We start from the raw sequence: 26,543 nt of genomic DNA on the forward strand, positions 1-26,543 counted from the left end.
TAGGAGCATCTGCTCCCACCCACAAAACTGCACTGAAGAATTTTACATATTTTATTCAAGTTGAGAGCATCTTTCTAAGTACTTTTCAGAAAGCAATGGATATCCTTCTTCAAAACCGCCTGATTTACATAGAGATCATTCAGGGTTCCATAGTCCTCCCTGCTTTTGTCAGAGAGAAGAAGTTCCTAGAGAGGATCAATTCTTACAGACAGGCCTGCTGCAAGCCTCTCGGGTTAATATGATTTCTTGTTGCTGAACTCCAATACTACAGCCACAGGCAGGACCATACTGGGTAGATTGAGGGGAAATACACCCCAGCAAATATGATTGGGCAGAGATTCCCAATTCATCTTAAGGCCAAAAAAAAAAAAGAACAAAACATACTGTTTTGTTGAAATAAAAAATTCTGGACCCATGAGCAAACTCTGAGCCTTAGCAATAACTCAGCAATAGTTAATAAAACAGGAAAGGCAACAGAAGAATCCATATATCTTTCCAGGGTTTCTACAAGTCCATTTTTCAAGACAAAAATGACCAGTCCATAATTAGAGATGACTTCCAGCACCTTCGTTTGCATTCCCAGGAGATTAGCAGCCTATTTTTCCCATTTTAATCCTTAGAACCTCCATTTCCCCCCCCCACACACACACACACAAAAGGTCACCAAAAGCCACATCCAATGGAGCCCCTCTGTCCCTTATAAACAAACAAAAAAAGGTTTTCCTATCCTTCATCAGCCTGATATCTGGGAACAAGGAAGCCCTCCATTTGAAGCTTTCTAAACTTCCTTTATCCAGATTTGGAAAATAAACTGGCTGCCCTAATATTTACCCCAAACTAACCTGAATTCCAGAAATGTGGTTTTACAGCTGATCGGTTGTAGCTGCCCTCGGCCAATCCTGGGCTCCTGCCCAGCTCGCTTGATCGTGCTTCTTTGGAAAACATGCTGCTTGCTAACTTATCAGAAGCCCCAGGATCAGCACCGGGCTACAGCTGATCCGCGCTTCTGGGCGGCTCAGCAGAAGCGCGGACCAGCTGTAGCTGTGCTCCTGGGCTCCTGCCCAGCTTGGTTGCTCGCTAACTCAGCCTTTGCCTGAAAACACGTGCTTGCTAAACACGCCATTTGCTTGCTCTTCCCCAAAAAACATGCCGCTTGCTCACTCACCCTTCCTCCGAAGCTCGCTGTTCCTCTGAAAACAGACCACTTGCTCTGTCTCCTCACTGCTTCGGTAAGAAAAGCCTCTTCTCTTCTTGGTCTGCCCCTTTTATACCTTCTCTTCTCTCCAGCCTCCTCCACCTTTTCTGTTCCGGTTGCACCGGAAGCTCCAATTACCATGTTGCCACATGGCAAATCCTGGGGATTCTGCCAAGCTCTGCAGCTCCAGCTGATCTAATCCAGGTCTGTGCGGCTCCGCTTTAACTGGTTCCCTCCCCCACAACAATTAGCTAGGGCTCCCGTACCACCAGCCAGGTGCTAAAGTACCACTGGTGGTACGTGTACCACCAGTCGAAAAGCCCTGGTTTAGATGTCTCATTTCTAGCTGGATCTGAGAAATTAGGAACAAAATACATGCAATTTTGTTAATATATGAACAAAACAATCAAATACATTCTTCCTTTTCAAATGTTTGATATAACTAAAGTGTATACTCTGTAACATTGTCTCTATATAGTGTTTATTTTAGCTTAGAAGAAATGCTGTTTCATATTTGTGAACTTTCATTACTATTATTTTTAAACATAAAAGTTTATATATTTATGTTTAAAAATTATAGTAATGAAAGTTCACAAATATGAAACAGCATTTCTTCTAAGCTAAAATAAACACTGGGTGCAAATCAATGAGCTAAAATTCTGTTCTTTCCTGATGTCCTCCTGCTATTATGGAAATAGGAATATCCTTCAGTTGATTTTAAAAACTTTGATGGCAGAATAAAACTTAAGTACAACTAATGGTGTTTCCAGAAAAAGGAGGAACATGGGTTAATTTCTCAGAAAACAATGTTTTTTATAACAGGGAGCAGAGATGGACTATAAGTCACGTGCAATCCTCCCAAGGCTGCTTGGGTATTGCTTCTAAAACCATCACATTTCTTGCTGAATTTTGGAGGCATCGCTGAAAATATTCCCATAGGTTGGGCAGGGAGGACCTATCCTTAGCCAGACTTGTCCTGCCCAGCCAAAGGTCAAGAAAGGTATTTTGGAGGCATGTGCGAGCAGCCTCTGTTTGATAAGTTGCAGCTGTAAATAGAATTGTGCTTGTGCAAGGCATTTTCACCTTGGAGAGGAAGAGTTTTTCATTCTTGCTCTTAGAATTGTGCTTGTGCAAGGCATTTTCACCTTGGAGAGGAAGAGTTTTTCATTCTTGCTCTTAGAATTGTTCTTGTGCAAGGCATTTTCACCTTGGAGAGGAAGAGTTTTTCATTCTTGCTCGTGGCTGCTTCTTCCTTTATGCCCCATCCATCTGCACTTTCTCACCTTAGCCACCAGTTCTAACCAGCACATACTCGTCTGTCTGCTGTCCCACATAACTCCCTTGTCACACTTATCTCTTACTTAGTTGTTTATCCTTGCTAGTTTCAGAGGAGAAGAGGGTCTTGACTGCTTTGCTTTCTCTCACTTTCCTTCATTTTTTTAAAAGGTTCCAGGCTTTGGGTTCATTGACTGCCAGGATATGCTATTTGCCTTATCATCTTGATTCCTACTGACTCTCCTGTCAGAACCATAGAAGACTCAGTCTGGTTTCATGAGATTCATGATAACTGGAGTCAGATTTGCGCCCCATACATGTCTATAACTTCAGTTGTTGACATCTTGATTTTCCATTAGAGGAATCCAGAGATATATCAGCAGATTATTGTTGGCGTCTTTTTGCAGTTCTGTTTTGGAAAAGAGCAAGATAGTATGTTTGTATAGGACATATTGAGGATTGCTCTTGCTTGCATACTTCTTAGTGTATTTAGAATTTTCCCAAAATATGCTATTTGGAATAGAAGCTTGGAAAAAAGAACAAGAGATGCCATGGACTGCACGTTTTACAACTTTCAGTGCAATGACAGTTAGAACTAACAAATAAGCCTTTTTAAGAAATCTGTGGCAGATTTTGTTTATATTCCTAAGGAGAGAATTCTGAAGTTTGGCTCAGTAATCAGACAATTATAGCATGTTTTACCTTTGATGAATGTAACTACTTTTTAGCCATGTTATCTCCCATATTTTACTGAAGAAGAGTGAATACAGATCTGCAAGGCCATCCTTACAGAGTAAGATGTGGCTTCGTGAGAAATGTAGTAAATGGGAGAAAAATATTTCACCTTTCAAAACAAAAATATAATTCTCCATAAATGTAAGTTCTTCTCAATCTATTTTGTAAGGGCAAGATCTCAAACTTCAGGTAATTAGGGTAATTCTTTTGAAATTATTTCTTATTTTACAATAAACTGTTTCAATTATCAAAAACAGTTAGAGAATTTGTAAATAGTTACTTCTTGGAACAAATTACATTAGCTAATTAAGTCTTTGTGACTTCTGCAGCATAGACAGAAAATGTGTCATATGCTTCTTGACTGTGAAAAGAAGAAAGACAGCAGATGGACTGTGGGATGTGAGAAATGAAGAGAAATAAAATCTCAAGAGTTATTTCTACTTACATATATAGTTACATCACAATTATCATTGGTATTTTTTATAGAGTTAATAGGTTTGTTGTCCAGTACTTCTCAGCACACAGAAAACATTCTGTGCTTTTATCAGAAGCCTAATTAATTTCAATGTACATGGGATAATGAAATTGACCGAAACAAATCCATGCACATAATGCCTAAATATAAATGCATTTGCTTCGTTGTGTCACTTTTGCTTTGAAAGCCTGCATGCTTCTGAAATCTCAAATTTTTAACTTAATGATAGCAGGATCTCAGAAGCAAAAAATGGATACATTAGTTAAAATGTTTTCTAGCCTTTGCAATTAGTTTTTCGCGCAAAGGGAGGACACTATGTTCCAGCTGCAATTAAGCTATTTTTGGCCAAGTCGCTAGCACAGCTTCTCTACGGGACCTTGCTCATACCCTCAGCTTCATGTTTTATACCACTGGAAAGAGTTCAATCCAAATTTATTAGAACAATTCTCCAAATGCCGCGCTGTGTCCCAAATGCAGTTCTGCGCCTGGAGACAGGATTGATAAAAGTTGAAGCAAGAATCTGTATAGCTTCCTTAAACACCTGGCTAAGGCTTAATTGCTTTCTGCAAGGCCTTGCTCCACTGATTCTACAATATAAATTTTCCTCTTCATGGATCAAGACAGTTGAGTCCAATTAGAGCCTTGGTGGAGCAGTGGGCTAATGCCTCCTTAAGTAACACCAGCTGCCTGCAATTAGTGCAGGTTCGCATCCCACCAGGCTCAAGGTTGACTCAGCCTTCCATCCTTCCGAGGTAGGTAAAATGAGGACCCAGATTGTTGGGGGCAATTAAGCTGACTTTGTAATAATGCCGCTTGGGGTGTGTGTGAAAGCCCTAACAAGCAGGCATATACACAGAATGAAGGCTACTGCTAAGCTTAGTCTTCGGAGAAGGGCGGGATATAAATGGAATTAAAATAAAATAAAAATAAATAAATCTTGCCAAACTAGGCTTTTGACCCACCTCAATTCTCAAATTGGACTACGACCAAGCAAAACAAACCTTGTGTTAAAGGGTAGAGGACATCAAGAGGCAAGTGGACGGTATCTTAGTCAGTTGGAGTCAGTAAACCACCGGAAAGCATTCTCACTTGCATGGTGCCATGTGTTTCCTTCGGCCGTCCTGTATGGCAAGTACAACAAGACACCACTGTCTGAAAGACTCTGCCCCTGTGGCTCTGGAGAGGTGGAGATCATTGGTCATATACTCCTTCGATGCTCCTTCAACAGAGCCATTTGGAAAAACTATGTCCTCCCCATTATTGATAGGCATCCTGGTCGTTCAGAAAATAGTTATCTCCAGTGGCTGCTTAAGGATGAGCAGGCAGAGATCACAGCACAGGTGGCCAGATTCTGTGCAGCAGCATTGGGGATTCGCCAGAAACTTAAATAATCATTGTATCTTTTATAATTGATTTTATTACATCAGTACCCTTCCTTTAAATATTATTCTTGGTTTACTACATAAATTGTCACGACATATATGGTTTCTATTTTATACCTATCAATGTTTTAGATTTATATCCACTCGTGGAACTGTATTAACATAGTAATAGAATGTCAAAGAGTTATAATATGATTTACTTTTCTACTTGTTCATATATTATTCATTTGCTCTATTTTTGTTCTTTTAAACTTTTCTGGTCACTGACCGAATAAATATTGATTGATTGAATTAGTTTCTGAAAGAAAATTATAAATGGAATGTGATTGACTTCTTACTGCTTTGAAGATTACAATGTCCTGATTAGCAATTTGAGAAACAATATAGTTCTAAACAATTTCCATCAGCCCAACCAACCACAGTTGTTGGTAAAGAGATTTATGGAATTCATGGTTGAACACACTATAGCAGGGGTATCAAACAGCTGGCCCGCAGGCTGGACGTGTCATCTGGAAGCTGCGCCCACCCCATTGCCGGCAATGGCAAAACCATCCCGATACGTTGTGCAATGTCACGTGACATCGCGAGTTTGACATGTCTGGACTATAGGTTGAGTTATTCCAGTTGCCTACAAAAATAGAAGTATGTTAAAATTCTACTTTTATTTAAATTCTGCAACAGGTTGAAGTTTTGCCAGCCAACTATGGATTACATTCTTGCAATATGATTTGAATATTTTCTAATATATTCATCTCTGAGATGAGGGTGGCCCCATTCCTGCTTGCCTTCTGGAAAGCCCTTAAAATGTGTTTTTCCATCAACTCTGGGAATCCTGTGGAGAGCTGGCAAAGTGGTTATGTGATGGTTGTTCTCTTGCTATTTGGGTTTTTTATGTTTCTTTTTCTGTTTTATTTATGTTTGAATGTTTTAGAGTTTTTAATATTTTTATTTATGGTGCATGACCCAGACTCACAGAGATGGGGGACTAAATAAGTATATATTGGACATACATTTAAATATTAATGATTTGTAGTAGCCATTCTAATGTGAAATAGTCTCCAGTTTTTGGCTGCAGCTCCCAGCAAATTCATACCTTTATTTAATACTTTTTATATATTACAAGTTGAAACAGATATGTTACATGCTAGAGTGTGTGCTTGGGTCGGTACATATGTCTGTCTATCTCAGTATAACATAAGGTTAATTAGGCTACATTCAAAATTATAGATGGCTCTAAATACACTAAGATGGCAAGTAGCTTAACTCTTATTTTGTAATCTGAAGTTGAAATGCTTGATAGTCTTTCCACATAAACTTTCAGTTAGTTTATTACTAGTTTAGCCGTCTCAAAAATTTACATTGAGCTGGGAAGAAGGGTGGGTGCAAGTTTTTGTTCCTAGTGAAATTTTCTAATGAACTGAGGATTTTTCTGAAAACACTTAATATTTAGGGTTGGCCCTCCCCTGGGGCTGTTAAACTGCAGCAAATATTTTCACTGTGGCTAAACCTCCTAAGGTTTCTCTCCCAAATACAGGGGATTCCAGCAGCATAAATAAACAGAACAGTCTAGTTCAGATATTGTGGGGACACAAAAAAAGACACCTTGGCTGAGAGGTCTAAGGACATTCTTGTGCATATAATTGTGCTGACCCTGTGGATGTGTTTTGTTAGATAAAGCTATTTTTAGTTTTGGCAGACTTCAAACTACTGCAAAAAGGGATAAGAGGAAGTCAACAGTGAAATCACTTTAATAACATATTTTCTACGTGAAGTGTTTTCTATCTATGAGGCCTAGACAGAGAATATGTCATTTCCTGGATTAGTTATTTTCAGTATTGATGGCCTGTTGTGCTATATACTCTCTTGACACCTCACCCCCCCCCCCAAATTCATTCATCAGGAGTTCAGAACTGTAGTACAGAAGGAGCCATAATCCTAAAATCATTGGTTTCTAAGTTTTGGCAATAATTTTAAATACGCTATAACAGGGGTAGGCAACCTTGGCTCTTTTATGACTCATGGACTTCAACTCCCAGAATTCTTGAGCCAGCATGGCTCATCTTGGAAACCTCTCCCTTTCCCCTCAGCATGGCTGGCTCAGGAATTCTGGGAGTTGAAGTCCACGAGTCATAAAAGAGCCAAGGTTGCCTACCCCTGCACTATAACATGTCTGTACAACATACAGTTTGCAGGTTGCATGTAGCCCACCAAACAGTATTATGTGGTTCAGCAGCATTTTTTTGAAAACTCAATAATCCATTGTCATGAAACATGACTGCTGTTAGAAAGCATCTGCTACCACTGGCTAGATTTTCATAGCTGCTTCTCCTCAAAAGACACTCTGCCAAGCATTTCCAGTGCTTCCAGATCATACCAAACCTGGTAGTTACCGGTACATCATTTTTGCCACACTGTTGTTGAATGATTGATGGCATGTCAGCTATTCCTTTGTAGTCTTTGATTATTTTTAATGGGACAGTATGGCCCTTTCTCTACTATGAGTTGAGCACACCTGTTTTATACATGGGACTGTCATGTAAACATGTGAAAAAGATGTATATGATTATGGTTAGGAGTCTGCCTCTTCTACCTTACTTCCTCTCTTACCACCTGGGTGTCAAGAGAATTAGGCAATCTTAGAGATTCTTAAGCAACAACTAGGTTTAAATGTAAATTTTTGGTTATACATTCTCTGCTGATAATAGAATGTCACAAAGTAGCAGTAAATAATGAACAAATTTTGTTTAATTTTTATTGTTAAGATATCTACATAACATTACAGGTAGTCATCATTTAGCAGTTGTCTCATTTAACTGACTCATTTTGCAACAGTGATGAAAAAGTAACTTTTCAACCACTGCTTAAAAGGTGCATCATTTCTTTAAACATGGGTATAGTTTTAAACAAAAACATTATTCTAAGTAATATATTCATTTTTACCACAGAAATTCATCCAAATATCTGTTTAAATAGGATTTAAACAAGAAGCATGCAGAAGGAATGAGTGCTTCTTTCTCTTAAGGATGCTGTACAATCTGAGTATGATTGTATGACCCATAGAAAGAAAGAAGATCAAACCTGGAAATCAAATAATAATAATAAAAACTCTTAGAGCTTTTTGAAGTACTTGCAGAGTCATTTTGCAAAGTATGTTGGTGAGTGTGCAGTGCCCTTTTTTGAGGCAGCCACATTTCAGGTTGCTAGGTATGGTTGCTTCAAGAGTTCATCTGTGTATGCGTGTTCCCATATGGCTGCTTCATTTTGTCCTGGCAGAAACCACTGTCTGCATCTGTACACATGTGTGAACAATCTGGGAAATCCTTTGAGGTAGCCTCATTGCCTCTGGAAAAGGATGTGTCTGTTTCAGGGAGGAGCAGTAGGCAATTTCAGTCAATTTGTACAAAGGCACTTTGCAGAGTGTCTTTTGAATAATATGAACCACCCAGAAGGTTCATGATTAACATGCAAAAAAGTGGGCTGTAATCTTGACTGTAATTATAAAATGACATACATTGTATGTTATACAATTCTAAGTGGAACGGTTTCCTGCTTCTTGTTACTGATGGAAGTTATTTTAGTATCATTTTGAATGTTTCATAATTCATCCCTTTATGTATTTAAAAGGCTTTTGAATACTTAACATCCCCTGAAAACCCAAAAACTTCATCCCACACGAAAAACAAAAAACAGCAAAAATGATAGACTAAAGTTGGAAAAAGAAACAATGTTGTCTTTGTCAAGCTATGACGAATGTTATTCCATAGGGTGTTTCCTATGGAAAAGCTGAAGTTGTTGCTGCCCATCAAACCTCTGACTTCTGAGGAATTTGGAACAGGGCCTTAAATAATGAATAGATCATATGATGATAGACACAGAGAAGAAAATGATCTGCAAGATACTTCAGTCCCAGACGGCAATCCATTTATAACTTTGAAGATACCATGTATTGTTCTCTGGAAACAAACTAATGCCCAAATCACTCAAATAAGGGCACTCCCCCCCCCCGGGCCCAATTTCCCTGCTTTATCATTGTTTTGACCATAATTCTCTATTTATAGTGGGATGGATATATATATATATATATATATATATATATATATATATATATATATATATATATATATATATATATATATATATATATATATATATATATATATATATATATATATATATATATATATATATATATATATATATATATATATATATATATATATATATATATATGAGATTTTCTGGCCTTCAAAATTTAGCTATTTAAATCAGATTTTAATTTATTATTTAAATAGTGATTTATACACTAGTGAAGAAGCTTCTATCATAATTTCTAAATGCATACTTGTTTATTATACCTGAATACATATTCTGTGGTCCTCCAAGAGAAGGAGAAAGTTCATTTTTGAAAAATATTTAACATGTAAAGCCATTTGTTAAGATTTTTTTCCCAAGTTAATTTAACCAAAAATAGAATGATGATCTTAATAAGGAAACAGGTGCACATTTATGAAATCAGCTCTAGTTTAAGTTGTTATGGATGGTTGGGGAATATTTTTTTGCCAGGTTAGAACAATGACTTATTTTTAAATGTCATTAATATTTCTTTTTTGTTACAGTAGTTCTCTTCAACAAAGTAAAAAGTAGTGTCTTTACAAAAAACAAGTGCATGCATTTTCCATTAACTGAGTTTTAAACTTTTTAAATTAGAGATAGGCAATTTCAGTCTACAAAAAAAAAACAACCCCTGGCTGGTCAGTTCAATCTTCATCATTTTTTTCATAGCTGAAAAGCAAAGACAGGCTTACCTGTTTTTTCCGTTCCCAAATCCTTAATATCATATGAATTTAGTTACTGCAAATAAAAATACTCTTTTTATACCAAGGTATTGCTGTTAAAGTTTGGGCATTTTCTACTATAATTTTCTTTAAAGGTTTAAATTTTTCCCCATGGCTCTGAAATTTGAAGAATGTTTCTAAAAACTGCAACTGGTATGAAACACAAGAGCCTGATACCTGGCAGGCATAACTTGCCAAGAGCATGTTACACCTGTAATTTCAGTGCCCTACATTAGTCACCACTTGGTTTCTGGATATAATTCATAGTGATGGTTTTCACTTATAAAGGCATATTTGGCTTAACACTTGGATACTTACAAGACCTGCTTCTCCTACCAGAACACCCTGTTCATTACATTCATCCCAGAAGGTTGACTTTTGTATACCATTTCTACAAACTGAGAGGAACTAAAGCCACAAAGTGCTGATTTTCCATTGTAGCCCCAATTCTGCGGAATAGTTTCCTCTTAAAATTAAAGTTTAATTGTTACATTTATTCCCTTTACAATGCCATTGTCCTACACTTTTATTATGATCTGCATATAGGTCTCAACCTACAACCATTGATTAGTAGACGTTCGAAGTTACAACAGCATTGAAAAAAAGCGACTTACAAACCATTTTTCACTTATGACCTTTGCAGCATCCCTGTGGTCATGTGATCAAAATTTGGATGCTTGGCAACTGGCATGTATTTATGAAGGTTGCGGTGTCCTAAGGTCATGTGATCCCCTTTTGCGACCTGACAAGCAAAGTCAATGGGGAAGCCAGATTCACTTAACAGCCATGTTACTAACTTTAACAACTGCAGTGGTTCACTTAACAACGGTGGCAATAAAGGTCATAAAATGGGGCAAAACTCACTTAACAACTGTCTTGCTTATGAACAGAAATTTTGGGCTTCATTATGCTTGAAAGTCAAGGACTACCTCTATTATTTACATATAGTGCCTTTTTTGTTGTTGTTGATTGTTTCTGTAAACTACCCTGAGTCTGTGACTGATACGGCAATACATCAGTGGAAAAAAAAGATAGATAAAATATTTGACATTATTTGAAGGATGATTGTTGATAGGCCCGTTTAAAGCTAACCCCTGTTCTTTAGCAGGTAATGATTTGCCGTGATATTGATCATTTAACTGAGAAGGTTGGCAAAAAAAAAAAAGCTGGAGACAGGGTTTGCTGAATTTATTTTGTAGTGTTTGTAGTATAATTTGTGTTGTTTTTCTTTTTGGGGATGTACTCATTTTCTCCCAAATTTCAACAGCATCAGAACTAAAATAGTTATTTTTCTGTAAATTGTTTAGGCCACTGAAATAGGCTTTAGGATAGTTATCAGATATGCAAGTTTTGATCTCACATTGGTAATCATTTTGTAATAGTTCTTCTATTTCTTCATGATTTAATTGCAAATTACTAACAAACTGATTCTTGATATAGCACTCCAAACAGTTCATTTTGTAAGATTGATTAGAATGAATTGCTTTCTTTACAACAACCGCTCCAAAATATTACCAAAATGAATGGAAGCTGCATTACATGAGCATTTCAGTTGTATGCTATTAGAATCTGGACTTCCTTTGCCTTTTTCTAATGATATTAATCAATTATAAAGACTCATAAAATGGACAATATTCTGTTCTCTTTCAACATAGTTTATTAACAAAACTTGGAATCTCTTGCTCTCTGTGGAGGTGGTGTGGCTAAGAATTTGAGATTTTCTTTCACGTTATGGCTCATTTGCGGGAAAGAAATGCAAGTATTAGAAGAATGCACAGTCTTGTAGGGAAGAGGTTTATAAGGTTCCCAGGTATTAATTCGGTTATAGTGAAAATTCATAAGAAAATTAATTGATAGCATTTAAAATCCCTTTCTTTTTTGTTGTTTTTTTTTACTTATGCTTTGAAAGAATAATATGGATATCCTCCTGTTTCTGGAAAATCTTAAAAAATTTCCAAACCTCTGCACAGAGTTTAGAATGATTGAGTTGGGTGATACTTAATTCTTTGTGTTACATCAGTGTAGTTAACTTACTTACCTGAGATTAGAAGAATATTTGTTCATGATGAATACGACAAATGTCATAACTAAAAATACTTTAATCAATTTATATTGTCTTTACTATTTTTTTTCTACTTTTCCCTTATGCGAATCTGCTAGATACTTGGAAGAAAAAATGTGAACTTTGTAATGAATAGCGTGATTTCACATCCAGATTTCAAAGAACTAGGGTCTGCTTCCTGTTGTCTGAGAAGTGCTTAGTGATAATGGTATTGTCAAAAAGAATCTGGAACTTTATTTTCCTTTTGTGAAGGGGAGTCTAGAATGTAATGAGGAATGGTGGTCTTCTACAAAATGAGTTTATGATAGATGTTTGGGTGCCAGCAATCTTAGAATGATCCAGACATCATGGAATGCCAGAAGGCTCTGTGCTTTTCATTTTTTTTTTAATCAGTGATGCAAATGTTGGAGTTGTTGGGGAGCCTTATAGAATGTACAGATGAACAAACCTTGAAAAGTGGCTGATAGTTTAGGTGAAAGTGAGAAGATTCAAAAATACGTAGACAGGCTTCAGCTGTGCGTCTGAAATAAATGGGGTGGAATTTGAAATTTTCATAATCTGAAACAATCTCAATAACTGGAAATGGGTCGCACTGAAAACACAGCAATAAATTTATGGATTTATTCATTCAGTTTCTCTGACCCAACTCCCCATGTCCACAAGTGACTCTGGATAGTGAAAAAAGTTAAAAAATAAAGTAAGAACTATACAATAATACAAAAATTAAAATACATAGCATCAGAGAAAATATACGTTATCATTATTAAATTATTTAATTATCATTGATTTTAAAAAAAAAACAGGTTCCTACAAACATTGGGGATACCAGCCCCAGCTAATAGAATCAGGTCTTTAAAGACTTGCAAAAAACCCAGCAGGGTCAGGGCCAACCTGATCTACAGCAGGAGTATATTTTCTAATTAAATCCCATTGGATGTTACAGGAATTGCTTCTGAGTAAACATGACAATATATATCAGATGGTGTCTATCTGGGAGTGAAATGATGTCCATCAGCAGATTTGATTCCCAATTCTCATCCAGTGCCCTTCAAAATCTGTGCCAGAATACATCAGAGGTTAGAATTGAAAAGGTGCAGCAGCGAAGACGATAAGAAAGATATGTTTTGTTGTGCAATCAGAAGTTGACTAATTTTGTTTTTTGATAGCCTAAAGTATATATAATATGAACTGTAGTGAGTGAAATGTAGAATAAACAATACTGTGTAAAATATAAGAAGATGAATATCATTCTAAAAAATTTGTTTATAAAATATGGATAAACATCATACGCAAATGGGGAGCTTGTGTGTTTGGCACCTCATGATTCTTTATTTGTTCAAATATTCATGGGTTAAGGAAAGGTGACATTTCTGAAATAATCTTCCTTTGGGTTATTTTCCCCTTTTTCTTTTTTTTTCTAGGATGGTTTAAACTCCTTAGTCCTTGATCTGGATTATCCAGCCCTGAGGAAGAACAAAAACATAGATAATTTCCTTAACAGATGTAAGTTTTTCTTACGTATAATATCCCTATGTAGATGAAAAATATTATATTTATATCCCTATGTAGATGAAGAATATTTTATATATTCTTTTATATTGCAGTGACAAACCACTTTCTTGGCAAGGTAATCTTGCCAAGAAAGCTTCATGGAATTGTTCAGGCAGTTGCCAGTAGTCAAGACTAACTTGAAGACGGGGGTGGGGGGGTGGGTGGGATGGGAATCCAAAAGGCTATGATTTGATTTCAAGGGTCAATGATAAAAAAGTTAAAATATGATTTTTTTAAAGGTACAGTACTTTAGCATTTCTTATAATTAAATTTCATAGTTAAGGTGTCCCTGATTTTAGTGGGTAAAATTACTAACCAATGCTGTTTTAATTAATATGGTTTTATTTTGTTTTGCTATTTGACTTACAACCATTCATTTAATGACTATTCAGAATTACAACGGCACTGAAAACCGTAACATGACCAATTTTCACACTTACGACTATTGCAGCATTCCCACAGACACACAATCAGACTTTGGGTGTTTAACAACTGGCATGTATTTACAATAGTTGCAGCGCCCTGAGGTTCTGGCGTTGCCATTTGCAACCTTCATAGGGAGCTTCTGACAAGCAAAGTCAATGGGGGAAGCCAGATTCGCTTAACAACCTATGATTCACTTCACAGCTTCATATTCATTTAATTGTTTGTTGTTAGTTGCGAAGTCGTGTCCGACCCATTGCGACCCCATGGACAATGTTCCTCCAGGCCTTCCTGTCCTCTACCATCTTCTGAAGTCCATTTAAGCTCATGCCTACTGCTTCAGTGACTCCATCCAGCCACCTCATTCTCTGTCGTCCCCTTCTTCTCTTGCCCTCAATCTTTCCCAGCATTAGGCTCTTCTCCAGTGAGTCCTTCCTTCTCATTAGGTGGCCAAAGTATTTGAGTTTCAGCTTCAGGATCTGGCCTTCTAAAGAGCAGTCAGGGTCGATCTCCTCTAGGACTGACCGGTTTGCTCGCCTTGCAGAGGATGAAATTGACTGGTTCTATGAAGCCCTATAGCACCTTATTCATTTAATAATACTGTCAAAAAAAAGGTTGCAAAATGGGGTACGACTCACTTAATTATCTTGCTTAACAAAATAAATCTTGGGGTCAGTTGTGTTCATAAGTTGAGGGCTACCCGTATTTTTGAATTTAAGACCTGCTTTTTCTTATTTTTATAAAGGTAATACTTTGCACTGTACCTTTTAAAAGGATCTGTTTTCTTTGTGCATTGCACTGAAAATACAACCTGACACTGCAGATTAAATGGCCCATGCCATTTGTAATTACTAGTCTTAAATTTCTGTATTGTTAGTGGCTTAATGTGTATTACCTTTTGTGAATATTTTAATAGCACAAATATTTCTCTTTAAACTTTTTCAGATGAAAAAATTGTACAAAAAATTCGTGATCTTCAAATGAAAGTGGAAGATTATGATGTTGTTAAAGTGATTGGAAGAGGTGCATTTGGTGAAGTACAGCTGGTAAGAACGTAATATCAACATAAAGCTATTGGATTTCCATTAATTTTCTTAAGAATAATGTTTTTCTTTATGACCACACTGTTTCACATTAATTTGGTGCAGGTTCCTTGGGGTAGTGGGTAATCTCAGAATAATTTAATTAAAGTTAGGAATACATAACGTAAATTAAAACATAGGCAAATATAAATAATGTGCATTGGAACAAAAGTGCATATTTAATTTATACTGATAAGTATGAACTAAGTAATGGATTACCAGTGAGTTAACAGAAAGCTTTGTGAAGATTACAGAATAGTGAATGGCCATTTTTTAAAAAAGAAAGAAAACATATTTCTAGATAATTAGAGAGGCAGATAAAAGAAAGTATGGCTTCATGCTGTGCATTGACATAGAATCCATTACAAAATTTAAGAATGGCCAACAGCCTTGCTATGTTAGATAAATTGTAGGATGATTAGGGAATTAGTGGTCTCTTGTCATGATGACTGCATATTATCTCCAGTAATGGAAGCATTGCTTTATTGAATCCAGTTATGAGAGAGTATTGGTGTGTTTGTGTGATTCTGTTTTGTTTTGCAGTTTCTGTTGGCATTTTGTTGACTACTATATGGAAAAACACTATTGGACAAGAGAAGACTGGTCAAATTCAGCAAGGCTCTTTTATATTTTTATATAGAAGATTGACAAATCATAGTGATATTATTAGACATAGCAGATTTTTGAGATATAAATACTACAGTTATTGCTAGGATTCTTCAGAATGAACCACATGCTTTAATCATGGGTGTCAGGACCCACCCCAAACCATGTCTTAGGAAGACAAAATTCTTGGAGTCAAATCTATTCCAAAAAGAATCTTTACTATGACATGCTTGGTTGTAGGAAATGAGACAGGACTTAATATTATTCCACGAACTAAACCCTTATATAGAGTTCCCAGTTTAACCCCCCTTAGCCCCATTTGGTCAGTCCCCCATCCTTTATCTCGTATCATCCCTCTCGTGGGAAGAAGGAACTTAGGACCTTTCATGTTTATTGCTCTCTTCCGTGACACAAGCCAGATGCTAGCCCTCCCTTTTGTTTCCCCAGTTCAAAAGGCTTCTCCTTTCCTTTGAAATGCCTAATACCGGTTCAATACACATCCATTCTCTTCTCTTCGGGAGATGGCAGAATCCATGGAATAATGTTTTAAACATACATTTATGAATATGATATAAATGGATTCTGACAATGGGTCCGAAAGATGCATATGTATTGAAGCTGTTTTGGGGCTTTAATTTAATTGGTCATAGAAAAGAGCCAAATTCTGACTATTAACATCTGAAGTGTTTCTGTTCTAAAGATGGTGCCAACACAGTTGTTGGTGTTTAGGAATGATAAATGTTATATATGTGCAATATTGAAGGGTGTGAAACATTTCAGTGGTTCTATAATAAATGGCTTGAAGAATGGGATTTTTTTCTAGAATGTCTTTTTGTCTCTCATCTTTTCTCCGTCTTATGGGAGGGATGGAAGGAACTGGCACAAAAACATCTGTCCTCAACTTCTTGATGATGCTACCAACGCTGATTGTCCATCATGGACATTTATTTTGTTTTGTTTTGTTTTTAAAAGAAATAGGGTGTGTGTATATGGCTGACCATCCTGTAAAAGTGGAGTCACTTTGGCTGATGATTTAATCATCCTTTCTTTCTAAGAGTTCTACCCTTCAGGTTTCTGGTCTCTTTAATTCTATTTCTTGAAAGCTGTTGACTTTCAGCATCCAGATAAGCTTAGAGAACCGTTCTTTGGTATTTGTTATTGATTCTCCATATCCAACTTTCTGTATTATTTAAAATCTGCTATTAAAAAACTTACTACTTTTTTAACAGGTTCGCCATAAAATAACGCAGAAAGCATACGCCATGAAGCTGCTAAGTAAATTTGAGATGCTCAAAAGGTCAGATTCAGCTTTCTTCTGGGAAGAGAGAGATATAATGGCCTTTGCCAACAGTCCATGGGTAGTTCAGGTATGAATATTTCTTGTGTACAAATTTCGGTGGTAATTTAAGGGAAGTGTAAATAAATGGGGAAAATATACTGCTCAAAAAAAAATAAAGGGAACACTTAAACAACACAATGTACTGTATTTAATAGTAGGATGTCTTATCTTGTGTTCCCTTTATTTTTTTGAGCAGTATATAAATAAGTGAAATAGCAATTTTTATGTTTTGATACTTGATGTCTATGGAGATTCTCAGTCATCCAGGTCATAGTTGTCTCAAATATTCTTTTCCACGAGGCAACTGGACTTTCTTGTTTTTCTTTGAAGACGTTTCGCTTCTCACCCAAGAAGCTTTGTCAGCTCTGACTGGATGATGGGGAATAGAAAGATTTATACTACTGCAGACAGCATTTGATACCTTTAGAATTTGATATGAATAGGTAGTATGCTGTTTATATAATTCCTTGATTTAAAATGCATACATTGCTGTACACTAGACAATCCTTCCATTGCAGGTAGTCCTCAACTCACAACAGTTCATTTATAGTGACCGTTCAAAGTTACAGTGGCACTGAAAAAGTGACTTACGACTGTTTTTCACACTTAGGCCTGTTGCCGCATCTCCATGGTCATCTGATCAAAATCCAGATGTTTGGCAACTGACTCATATTTATTAGTTTCAGTGTCCTGGAGTCTTTTGTAACCTTCTGACAAGTAAAGTCAATTGGGAAGTGACATTTTTACTCAGGAAAGTAGAAAATAAGGCTTGGGACAAGCAGAAATTTTCACATTTTTGCTACATACAAGAATCTTGTATTACAACTTAATGCTGAAAGCTATAATTATAGTATGGATTCTTATCTACTGTGTTTCCCCAAAAATAAGACCTGGTCTTATACTTTTTTTGCCTCCAAAAGAGGCACCAGGTCTTATCTTTGAGGGATGTATTACCCGCTTACCTTAGGATTGCTGCAGCCAGACCTCCCATGCCCTGACATCTGCCTTGTCTCGCCGGCCCACTTCTTCTGCGGCTACTCACCGCCGCTCGCACGCATTGCCCTGGGGCTCTTTTTCGCCATTAGAGGCCTTCAGGAAGGGCCTATGATAGTGAAATGAAGGCCAGGGGCCATTGCACATATCAATCCGTAGCTCGTTTCTTGGCTGCAGAGGCCTTTCCGAAGGACTCTGATGGCCAGGGCGCGGGAGGCCAGCTGCAACTGTCCTACAGTAAGTGGGTGTGAGACTTGTGGGGCAGCTCCCCCCATCCTCACCCTAACTTGATTTTTACCCGTGTGCCTCGCCCCACCTCATGCAACCAGGTGCAATGGAGTGGGTGGGGTCTTAGGGCTTATTTTGGGGATAGGTCTTATATTGGGCGCACGTGTAAAAATCCTAGGGCTTATTTTTCAGGTAGGTCTTATTTTCGGAGAAATGCAATAATAACTCTCAAAATGGCTGTCAACCTTCCACCCTATGCAATGATAGATGTAGTTATTGCTTTACATAGAGCACAGGTCTGCAACCCGTGGCTCTGGAGCCGCATGCGGCTCTTTCAGCCGTCTCCTGCGGCTCCCAGTCCTCTGCCATGTGCAGTCCCCCCCCCCCCCAAAAAAAGTGGGACTTAAAAAGTTCAACCAATCAATTCAAATATGCAGGGTAGGTGCATATCTCGCCTTGGCTCCACTCTTCAGTCAAACCCTGTTCTGCGCATGCGCGCATGTATGCGCATGTGCACACATTGTTTTGCGGCTCCCAGTTTTTCCTTTTGTGAGGGAACCGGTTCTGAGTGGCTCTTTCACTGTTTCAGGTTGCTGACCCTTGACATAGAGGGAAGAAACTCGTTGATAATGCTATACTGAAATGTTTAATGGCACGTAAAACCTTTATTTCATTGAACTAAACTAAATTATTTTGGAACTCCTAAAATCTAATAACAGTGGGCATACCTTATTAAAACTGTTTTTTTAGAAGCTTAAAGGGGAAAAGCTTAACATTCAGCGTGTGTATTTGGCTGAATGCTTAACATGTTGGCAGTCTTTAGAATTGTTCTTTCTTTTGGAAACAGCTTTTTAGTGCCTTTCAAGATGACCGATACCTATACATGGTAATGGAATACATGCCAGGTGGTGATCTTGTCAACCTCATGAGCAATTATGATGTGCCTGAGAAGTGGGCCAAATTTTACACAGCTGAAGTGGTCCTTGCTCTCGATGCAATTCATTCCATGGGCTTGATACACAGAGATGTGAAACCTGATAATATGCTTTTGGATAAATACGGACATCTGAAGCTTGCAGATTTTGGTACTTGTATGAAAATGGATGACGTAAGTATCTGGGTCATTGTGTCTGTTTCAAAAACAGTGTGTACCATCCAAAGAACCTCATTGTAATAGGGCAGCATATGAATATTAGTGAAAGGATTTTAATTATGTCATGGTTAATATTGAACATAGTGTAATGGTTGAGATACTTACTATGAAGATTTGTGACTCAGTGCTTACTATTGTCATGAATTAACTTGGGTTTCTTGAACCAAGCAACTGTTTCTCAGCTGTTGCCTTCTATGTGCAGTATGTAAATTAAACTTCTCTATATTAAAATTATACTTTGCTGTTTCTTGAGTATGTCTCTAACACAATATGTATTTTGGGGGTTGGTTTAAGGTACTTGCTCAGTATTCCATTTGTTTGTTTGTTTTGTAAAATTGAGATTGAACTGCTGGTTTGGAATAGCATTCTGTACTGTAAATCGATTCAGTCTCACACCTGTTCTCGAGAGATTGGAAAATTTGAAGTGTATTATAATGTAATCATCTATTTTGAAAACTAAAAGAGAAGTAGATGGACAGATGTATAAAGTTGATGAGCTAGGTCATAGTTCTGTGGTTCACGTTTATAAAACCAGAGAGCCAGTTTGGTCTAGTGATGAAGAAGCCAGGAGATGGAGAGTTATAGTTTTTGCCTTAGGCATGAAAAACTAGCTGGATGAATTTGGGCCAGTCACTCACTCTCAGGCCAATCTGCCTTCCAGATTTGTTTTTGTGGGGAGAATAGGAAGAGAAAGAAGTATTAGGCGTGTTCCCTGCCTTAAGTTATTTATAAGAACAATAAAGGCAGGATTACAAAATGTAAAAAAGTAAAAGTAATAGACATGTAACCCTAATCTCTCTAAGGAAGGCAGACGTTGCTGTGCTCTAGTGTACCATGCTGTAAAGTTCTAACTGTTATGCTGTCAGTATTGATTGTAAGGAAAGGTTTATCAAATACTCTGCTCTCTTTATTACTAGTTTTCAGAATACCCTAAAGGATAATGACATTGAGAAGAGGCAGTATTTCTGTGATGATCCAGTGATCGCACATAGCACTACTTCTGACTTAGGTTTCTTTCAGAATTGTTTGATCTGTAGCTGTTTTTCAGGCTTTCCTTATTTTTCAGAAGGAACCTGTCAAATGTAAGGAGTTCTACAGTATAGTGAGATGGAAGCAGGAGGAGGGGGAGAATGCACAAAAAAATTATATGTAGCCCTTGAAACCACGGTTTATGCTCCTGACTGAACAAGTTTTCTGCCCACACATTGAAATGGTTTGAAATGATTAACCCTAGTGGTTAAAAAATTATATTCAGAGCCAGTGTGGTATAGTAGTTAACATCTTAGTCTAGATGTGTTAGTTAGACGCAGGGATGTCAAACTGCTGGCCCGCGGGCCAGACGCGTCACCAGGAAACCACGCCCACCCCATTGCTGGCAGTGGGGGAAAAGCTCCGATACGTCGCGCGACGTCACGTGATGTCACGAGTTTAACATGCCTGTGTTAGAGTGATGCAGATTGCAATGTCTACTCACCTATAAATTTAGGGGATAACTGAAGGCAGTCATTTCTCTCCCATACAAACGTACCTCAGAGTGTAGTGAGGATGAATTATTTGGCAGCTGGTAGAATAGAAATGGTGGTTTATGTCCGCCACTCCATATATGTGGAAAAATATATTCATATTGTTAGCAATTTAAATTTACACAAATATATGAGCTGTCACCGGTGTGACTACTGCCTGTCGATGGCCTTCAGGTTAGGCCAGGGGTGTCAAACTCAATTTCATTGAGGGCCACATCAGCATTGCGGTTGCCCTCAGGGGGCTGGGTGGGTGTGGCTTGGGTGGGTGTGGCCCACTGGATGGGCGTGGCTAGAGTGCGTATGGCCTACTGGGTGGGCGTGGCCAGCTCTACATCGTTCGCATCAAGGGTGCCTATGGGGGCCTGGGCAGGAGTGGGACAGATCTGAGGGTCTCTGGCAGAAGGAGGGTCTCTGGGCCAGAGCCAAGGCAGCAGGGGCCGTTCCCTCACTGTTTCCAGGATGGCTTCATGGGCCGCATGAAACCACTTCGCGGGCCGGATCCGGCCCCCGGGCCTTGTGTTTGACATGTCTGGGTTAGGCTGACACAGGAAATAAAGATTTGTCCCATATTTGGGGCCTAGCAAGGTAATCTAAAAATAGTTAACAAGCGTTTGACATATATTCATATTACGTATATATTTCTATTCATGGAAAAAACCAGAGATGGATAGTTTGCCAGCATTTGAGCGAGTTGTAGAGTCTCTGCCTTCTAAATTGTTTGTGGCAGCAGCAGTCTCTTCTTTGTTTTTTCCATTCCGCCCCATCTTTCCTTCTTGCCCACTTTCCTTAGTTGTATTAATACAATTGGCCAGGCAGTGAGACTTTTAAATGTATTCCTACAAGAACACAAATCAGGGTGAGTTTAGAGAAGCTGCTAGGATGATAAAGCTAAGATGACATTCAGTATGGAGCTGAAGTGGAAATTCCCTTTTTTTTATATTCTGTTCAATTTTATTAGTTCCACATTTAGGAACATTTAACATGAGAGCCTCACCAGTTAATTTAGGACTACCATATTTGGACTGCAAAATGTAGGAAGAGTACTAGCTGTCACAAAAAGATACAAACCACTTTAGTGGTCACTAAATTTTTTGTAGCACTAATTAATTAGAATGGTATTTTGATTGAATCATTATGAATATGTTTTTAAAAATATTTATTTACCCTCCAATACTAAGTCATAGAATTTAAAAAATCCAGCATTCTATTTATTTGAGAATTCCTATGAAGTTAAAACTGCATACAAAGGTCCAAATGGTTCTTACAAGCTAAAGCTACAAATAGAATTTTTGCTACGGCCTTCAAAACACCTGAGTATTGGTTATTTAGTAAGAATATCTTAACCTCATCAGGTGGAGTTTATCAAACTAAAGAGTGGGTGCATTAACTCTAAATCAATAGTTTGTGTACTGTGGGCACTTTAAAAGGATTGATACACACATCATTTCCCATGCTCATGCCCAGTTGTATTTTACAGGCAGCAATAACTTGAAGACAGGGGTCCTCAGCCCCTGGTCTGTGGACTGGTACTGGGCCATGGCATGCCAGCAACCAGCATGCGCAAACAGGCGAAGCCCCATCTGTGCAGGATGGAGGCAGCAGGGGAAACCACGCCTCCTCCGGTCCGTGGAAAGTCTTTTCTCCACGGAACCGGTCCTTGGTGCCCAAAAGGTTGGGGGCCACTGACTTAAGGGGAAACAGTTATTGCTGCTCATGATGATTAAAACAACAATAACACATTTCTCATAGAGCAAACTCTCACCTGTAAGTAAGAGAAAATATTTTTTGTTACTATGCCAGAATCCCAAATTTGTCAGCTCATTGAGCCCTTATGTGAAAATAATGTAATGGATATTTTAACAACTAGCACTAAAATAATAACAGAGATCGTTCAAAGCTTTCTAATAGCTGATTAGAAAAGGAAGTTGTTCCCTTGTCTCCAGAGCTCTTAAATTCATCTTAAATAGGCAGTTGCCATGAGCAGCTGTCTGAAGTACTTGTGGGCGATTTCAGGTCCTTTCCTTACTCAGAGAGGAATTATCGAAGAGCTGGTCTGTTTGCTAGCTCTTCATTCCCCTGTGGTTATCTGCTCTGCTTTTCAGAATTCTCTTCAATCCGTGATTTCTTCCTGTGGAATGGATATGATCTTTTTATCAAGGTTCTTACATGTATGTGTGGAAGAACAACAGGTTGAGAAAGGGTATTGAAAAATATACATAGACAAATGCTTGTTGATTAATAAAAGCAGTATCTGTCATGTATTTCCTACTCAGAAGCATCCCCTAGTGGCTTTTCGGTTTATTTTAAAATTAACCAAATAGGTCTTTTTGGAATAAAAAAAAATTCTTATTATGGTAGAGTAGAAGATGTAAGTTTTGATTTGTAGTTATCATTGTTCTATTGCAATCGGGGAACTTTATACAATGGATGGATTTTTCTTTCCCTTTTTGCTTTTATAAATTATTAAAATATTTAATCATGCCATTTTGGGGGGGGGGAGGAAATTGAACAGTCATAAACTTGGAAAGGCTTAACAGATCTAAAAATATGAACACCTCCCCCTTCAAATCAGCAGAAATCCCATCCTTTGGGTTTTGTGTATATCTAGGTTGCCAGAAATATGTCTATCAACTGTGAAAACATTTCCTGTCCTAGGAGAGAATGCATTAAATTTTAATATCCCATAGTTCTCTGTGTATAATGTTCAGCTGGGTGAAATTGTGCTTTGTAGGGCAGCCCTGTGGAATAAAACATTTCACACAGTAAAATTTTATAAAACATGATATAAAATGTCACATTGGAAAATATCATAAAACATTTTCTGTGGTCAACTCCTGATGTTTGACTGCACTATACATTTCAACATGGACTACTTTCAAGGCAAATGCACCTCTGAATATTTCCATGAATTTTTTGAAGTACTTTTCATGTACATTAAAAATCTCTGCCATTGTTGAAGGCATTGAGGAATCTGGGAAGGAAAGATCTCTGAAACAATGACCCAGTGAGTAATAGGTTGTTTAATCTCCAATAAACGCTTCAGACATTTTATATATTTAATAGTTCTTTATCACCAACCTTGTTAAAAGGAAGTTATGATTCCACAGATCAGAGAGCAGTATGCATCCATTAAAATTTAGGAGGAAAAATTATTTTTATACTGATTTTGAAATGAACTAAGTACACGACATAAAAACTTCATGACTAGTACAGTTACTGGTTTATTAAAAAAAATACTGCTAAAGCAGGTTGAAAATAATAGTCAAGGATACTTGTACAATGGACATTTAATTGGTCAGTCCTAATTTGAGAAGATCCTCTTTCTGCAAGCTTATTTTAAACTTTTAAACTAAATTATGGTTAATGTATTGATAGAAATGTAAGCAGTCCCTCTGCCTCTAACAGAATACATTATATCATTTCCTTTGGCTCTGTTATGTAGGCTGTTCCATGATACAGTTCTTTATTTTCTAGATGAAAAGTAAAACATACAGAATTGACACTTGTTTAGTGGGGGCCTGGGCAGGAGTGGGACAGATCTGAGGGTCTCTGGCAGGAGGAGGGTCTCTGGGCCAGGGCCAAGACAGTGGGGGCCGTTCCCTCACTGTTTCCAGGATGGCTTCGCGGGCCGCATGAAACCACTTGGCGGGCCGGATCTGGCCCCCGGGCCTTGTGTTTGACATGTCTGGGCTAGACACTTGTCTGAGACAGTATAGGTCTTCCTGCTTGAGCAGGGAGCTGGACTAGAAGACCTCCAATGTCCCTTCTAGATTTCTATTCTATTCTATTCTATTCTATTCTATTCTATTCTATTCTATTCTATTCTATTCTATTCTATTCTATTCTATTCTATTCTATTCTATTCTATTCTATTCTATTCTATTCTATTCTATTCTATTCTATTCTAAAGTCCCCTGAGGCTCAGAGCCTTTCAGAATCCATCTCTTTTGTTAGCGTACTTCTGCTCTCTGGAGGAGAAAATACCAGAGGCTCTTGAGTCTTAGCTTTCTGAAATAATGAGACGCAGAGCCTTTAGCTGCATTTTCTCCTCTGGAGAGGAGGAGGAGGAGGATGCTATTGAAAGACGTGTGTGTGGGGGGGAGGGCAACTAACATTTTGTGATGCCCAGACCTGCTTTACAAATCTGTGGACTCCATTTGAGTCTCTCTCTCTGCCTTAGAACATCTCCAGATTCTGCTGTTGAAATATAGAAGCAAGTTTCGGTGCCCAGTTATATGGTTGTAAAATTAGTGTGCTTAACCACACAAGGAATTTGTCACACTTTAACCCTTACAGGTGAAAAAACTAACTAATAATTGACATGCCTGACTCCCAGTGAAATTATATAGCTATAACATGCTTTTTGAACTCTTGAAGTCTTTTTAAAATGAAAATGTATCCCCAGTCGGGGGCGGGGGGGAGAAATGTTATTGTTGTTTTAAGAATTTTGGTTAGAAAATATTTTATGTATTTTATGTATTATAAATACAGCATAGCTTCTTAAATAAGGTTTATAGTTAAGTATACTAAAATTAATCATATTTTAAAGTGGCTTTTAATTAGTATCAGACACAAAAGAATCTTATGTCTAACCTTTCTGGATATGAAGAAAGGGAGGGTAGCATTTAACCTTCAGGCTTCTGTCTGCATGAAGTCGTTGTAAAGAGCTTAAATTATTTGAATAACTTCTTCCAGTAATGTTAAGGCAATCAGAATTTCCAATCTGTTAATTATGATTTATTTACAGTGGTGCTTAGAGGTTTGTGAACCTTTTTGAATTTTCAATATTTCTGCATAAATGTAGATTAAAATGTGGTCTGTTCTCCACACAAATCCTAAAACTAGATACAGGTAGTCCATGTAATGGCCACAACGGAGGGAGCCCAAGATTTCTATTGTTAAGCAAGACTGTTCTTAAGTGAGTCTTGCCCCATTTTACAGCCTTTCTTGCCACAGTTGTTAAGTGAATCACTGCAGTTGTTAAGTTAGTAACACGATTGTTAAGTGATTGTTAAGAGCCTTGGTGGAGCAGTGGGCTAATGCCTCCTTAAGTAACACCAGCTGCCTGCAATTAGTGCAGGTTCGCATCTCACCAGGCTCAAGGTTGACTCAGCCTTCCATCCTTCCGAGGTAGGTAAAATGAGGACCCAGATTGTTGGGGGCAATAAGCTGACTTTGTAATAATGCCGCTTGGGGGGGGGGGGCGAAAGCCCTAAATAAGCAGGCATATACATAGAATGAAGGCTATTGCTAAGCACATTGGTTTGTGCTTAAAATTGTAAGCCGCCCTGAGTCTTTGGAGAAGGGCGGGATATAAATGGGATTAAAAACAAAATCTGGCTTCCCCATTGACTTTGCTTGTTAGAAAGTCACCAAAGGTGCAACTGTCGTAAATATGAACCAGTTGCCAAGCATCTGAAGTTTTGATCACATGATTGTGGGGATGCTGCAATGGTTGTAAGTGCGAAAAATGGTCATTAGTCACTATTTTAGTGCCGTTGTAACTTAGGTCACTGAACGAAGTAAGTCAAAAGACTACCTATAAATAGAACCCAATTAAACAAATAAGGAAAAATGTGACCATTAATTTATTGAGGAAAGTGATGCAAAGATTTGTGAAGCAATGGATGGAAACTAATCAAGGAAAGAAGCAACTAAACACTAAGAACATATTTCCTGAGAGTTA

At 37.8% G+C, this 26,543-nt stretch overlaps 1 protein-coding gene across 2 annotated transcripts in view; it reads left to right on the top strand.

The window, feature by feature from the left end:
* The window catches only part of ROCK2 (Rho associated coiled-coil containing protein kinase 2), a 110,657-nt gene that overhangs the window by 31,181 nt on the left and 52,933 nt on the right, over positions 1–26,543 (top strand). For both annotated transcript variants that reach the window (XM_081342753.1, XM_081342754.1), the window contains exons 2-5: positions 13,381–13,462; positions 14,879–14,979; positions 16,851–16,988; positions 19,029–19,289. In XM_081342753.1, coding sequence (XP_081198879.1) covers positions 13,381–13,462; positions 14,879–14,979; positions 16,851–16,988; positions 19,029–19,289 — 582 coding nt within the window. The remainder of the gene's footprint in view (positions 1–13,380; positions 13,463–14,878; positions 14,980–16,850; positions 16,989–19,028; positions 19,290–26,543) is intronic.

This window comes from Vipera berus (genome assembly GCF_964194415.1).
Source record: "Vipera berus genome assembly, chromosome: 1".
NCBI classification, from domain to species: Eukaryota; Metazoa; Chordata; class Lepidosauria; order Squamata; family Viperidae; genus Vipera; species Vipera berus.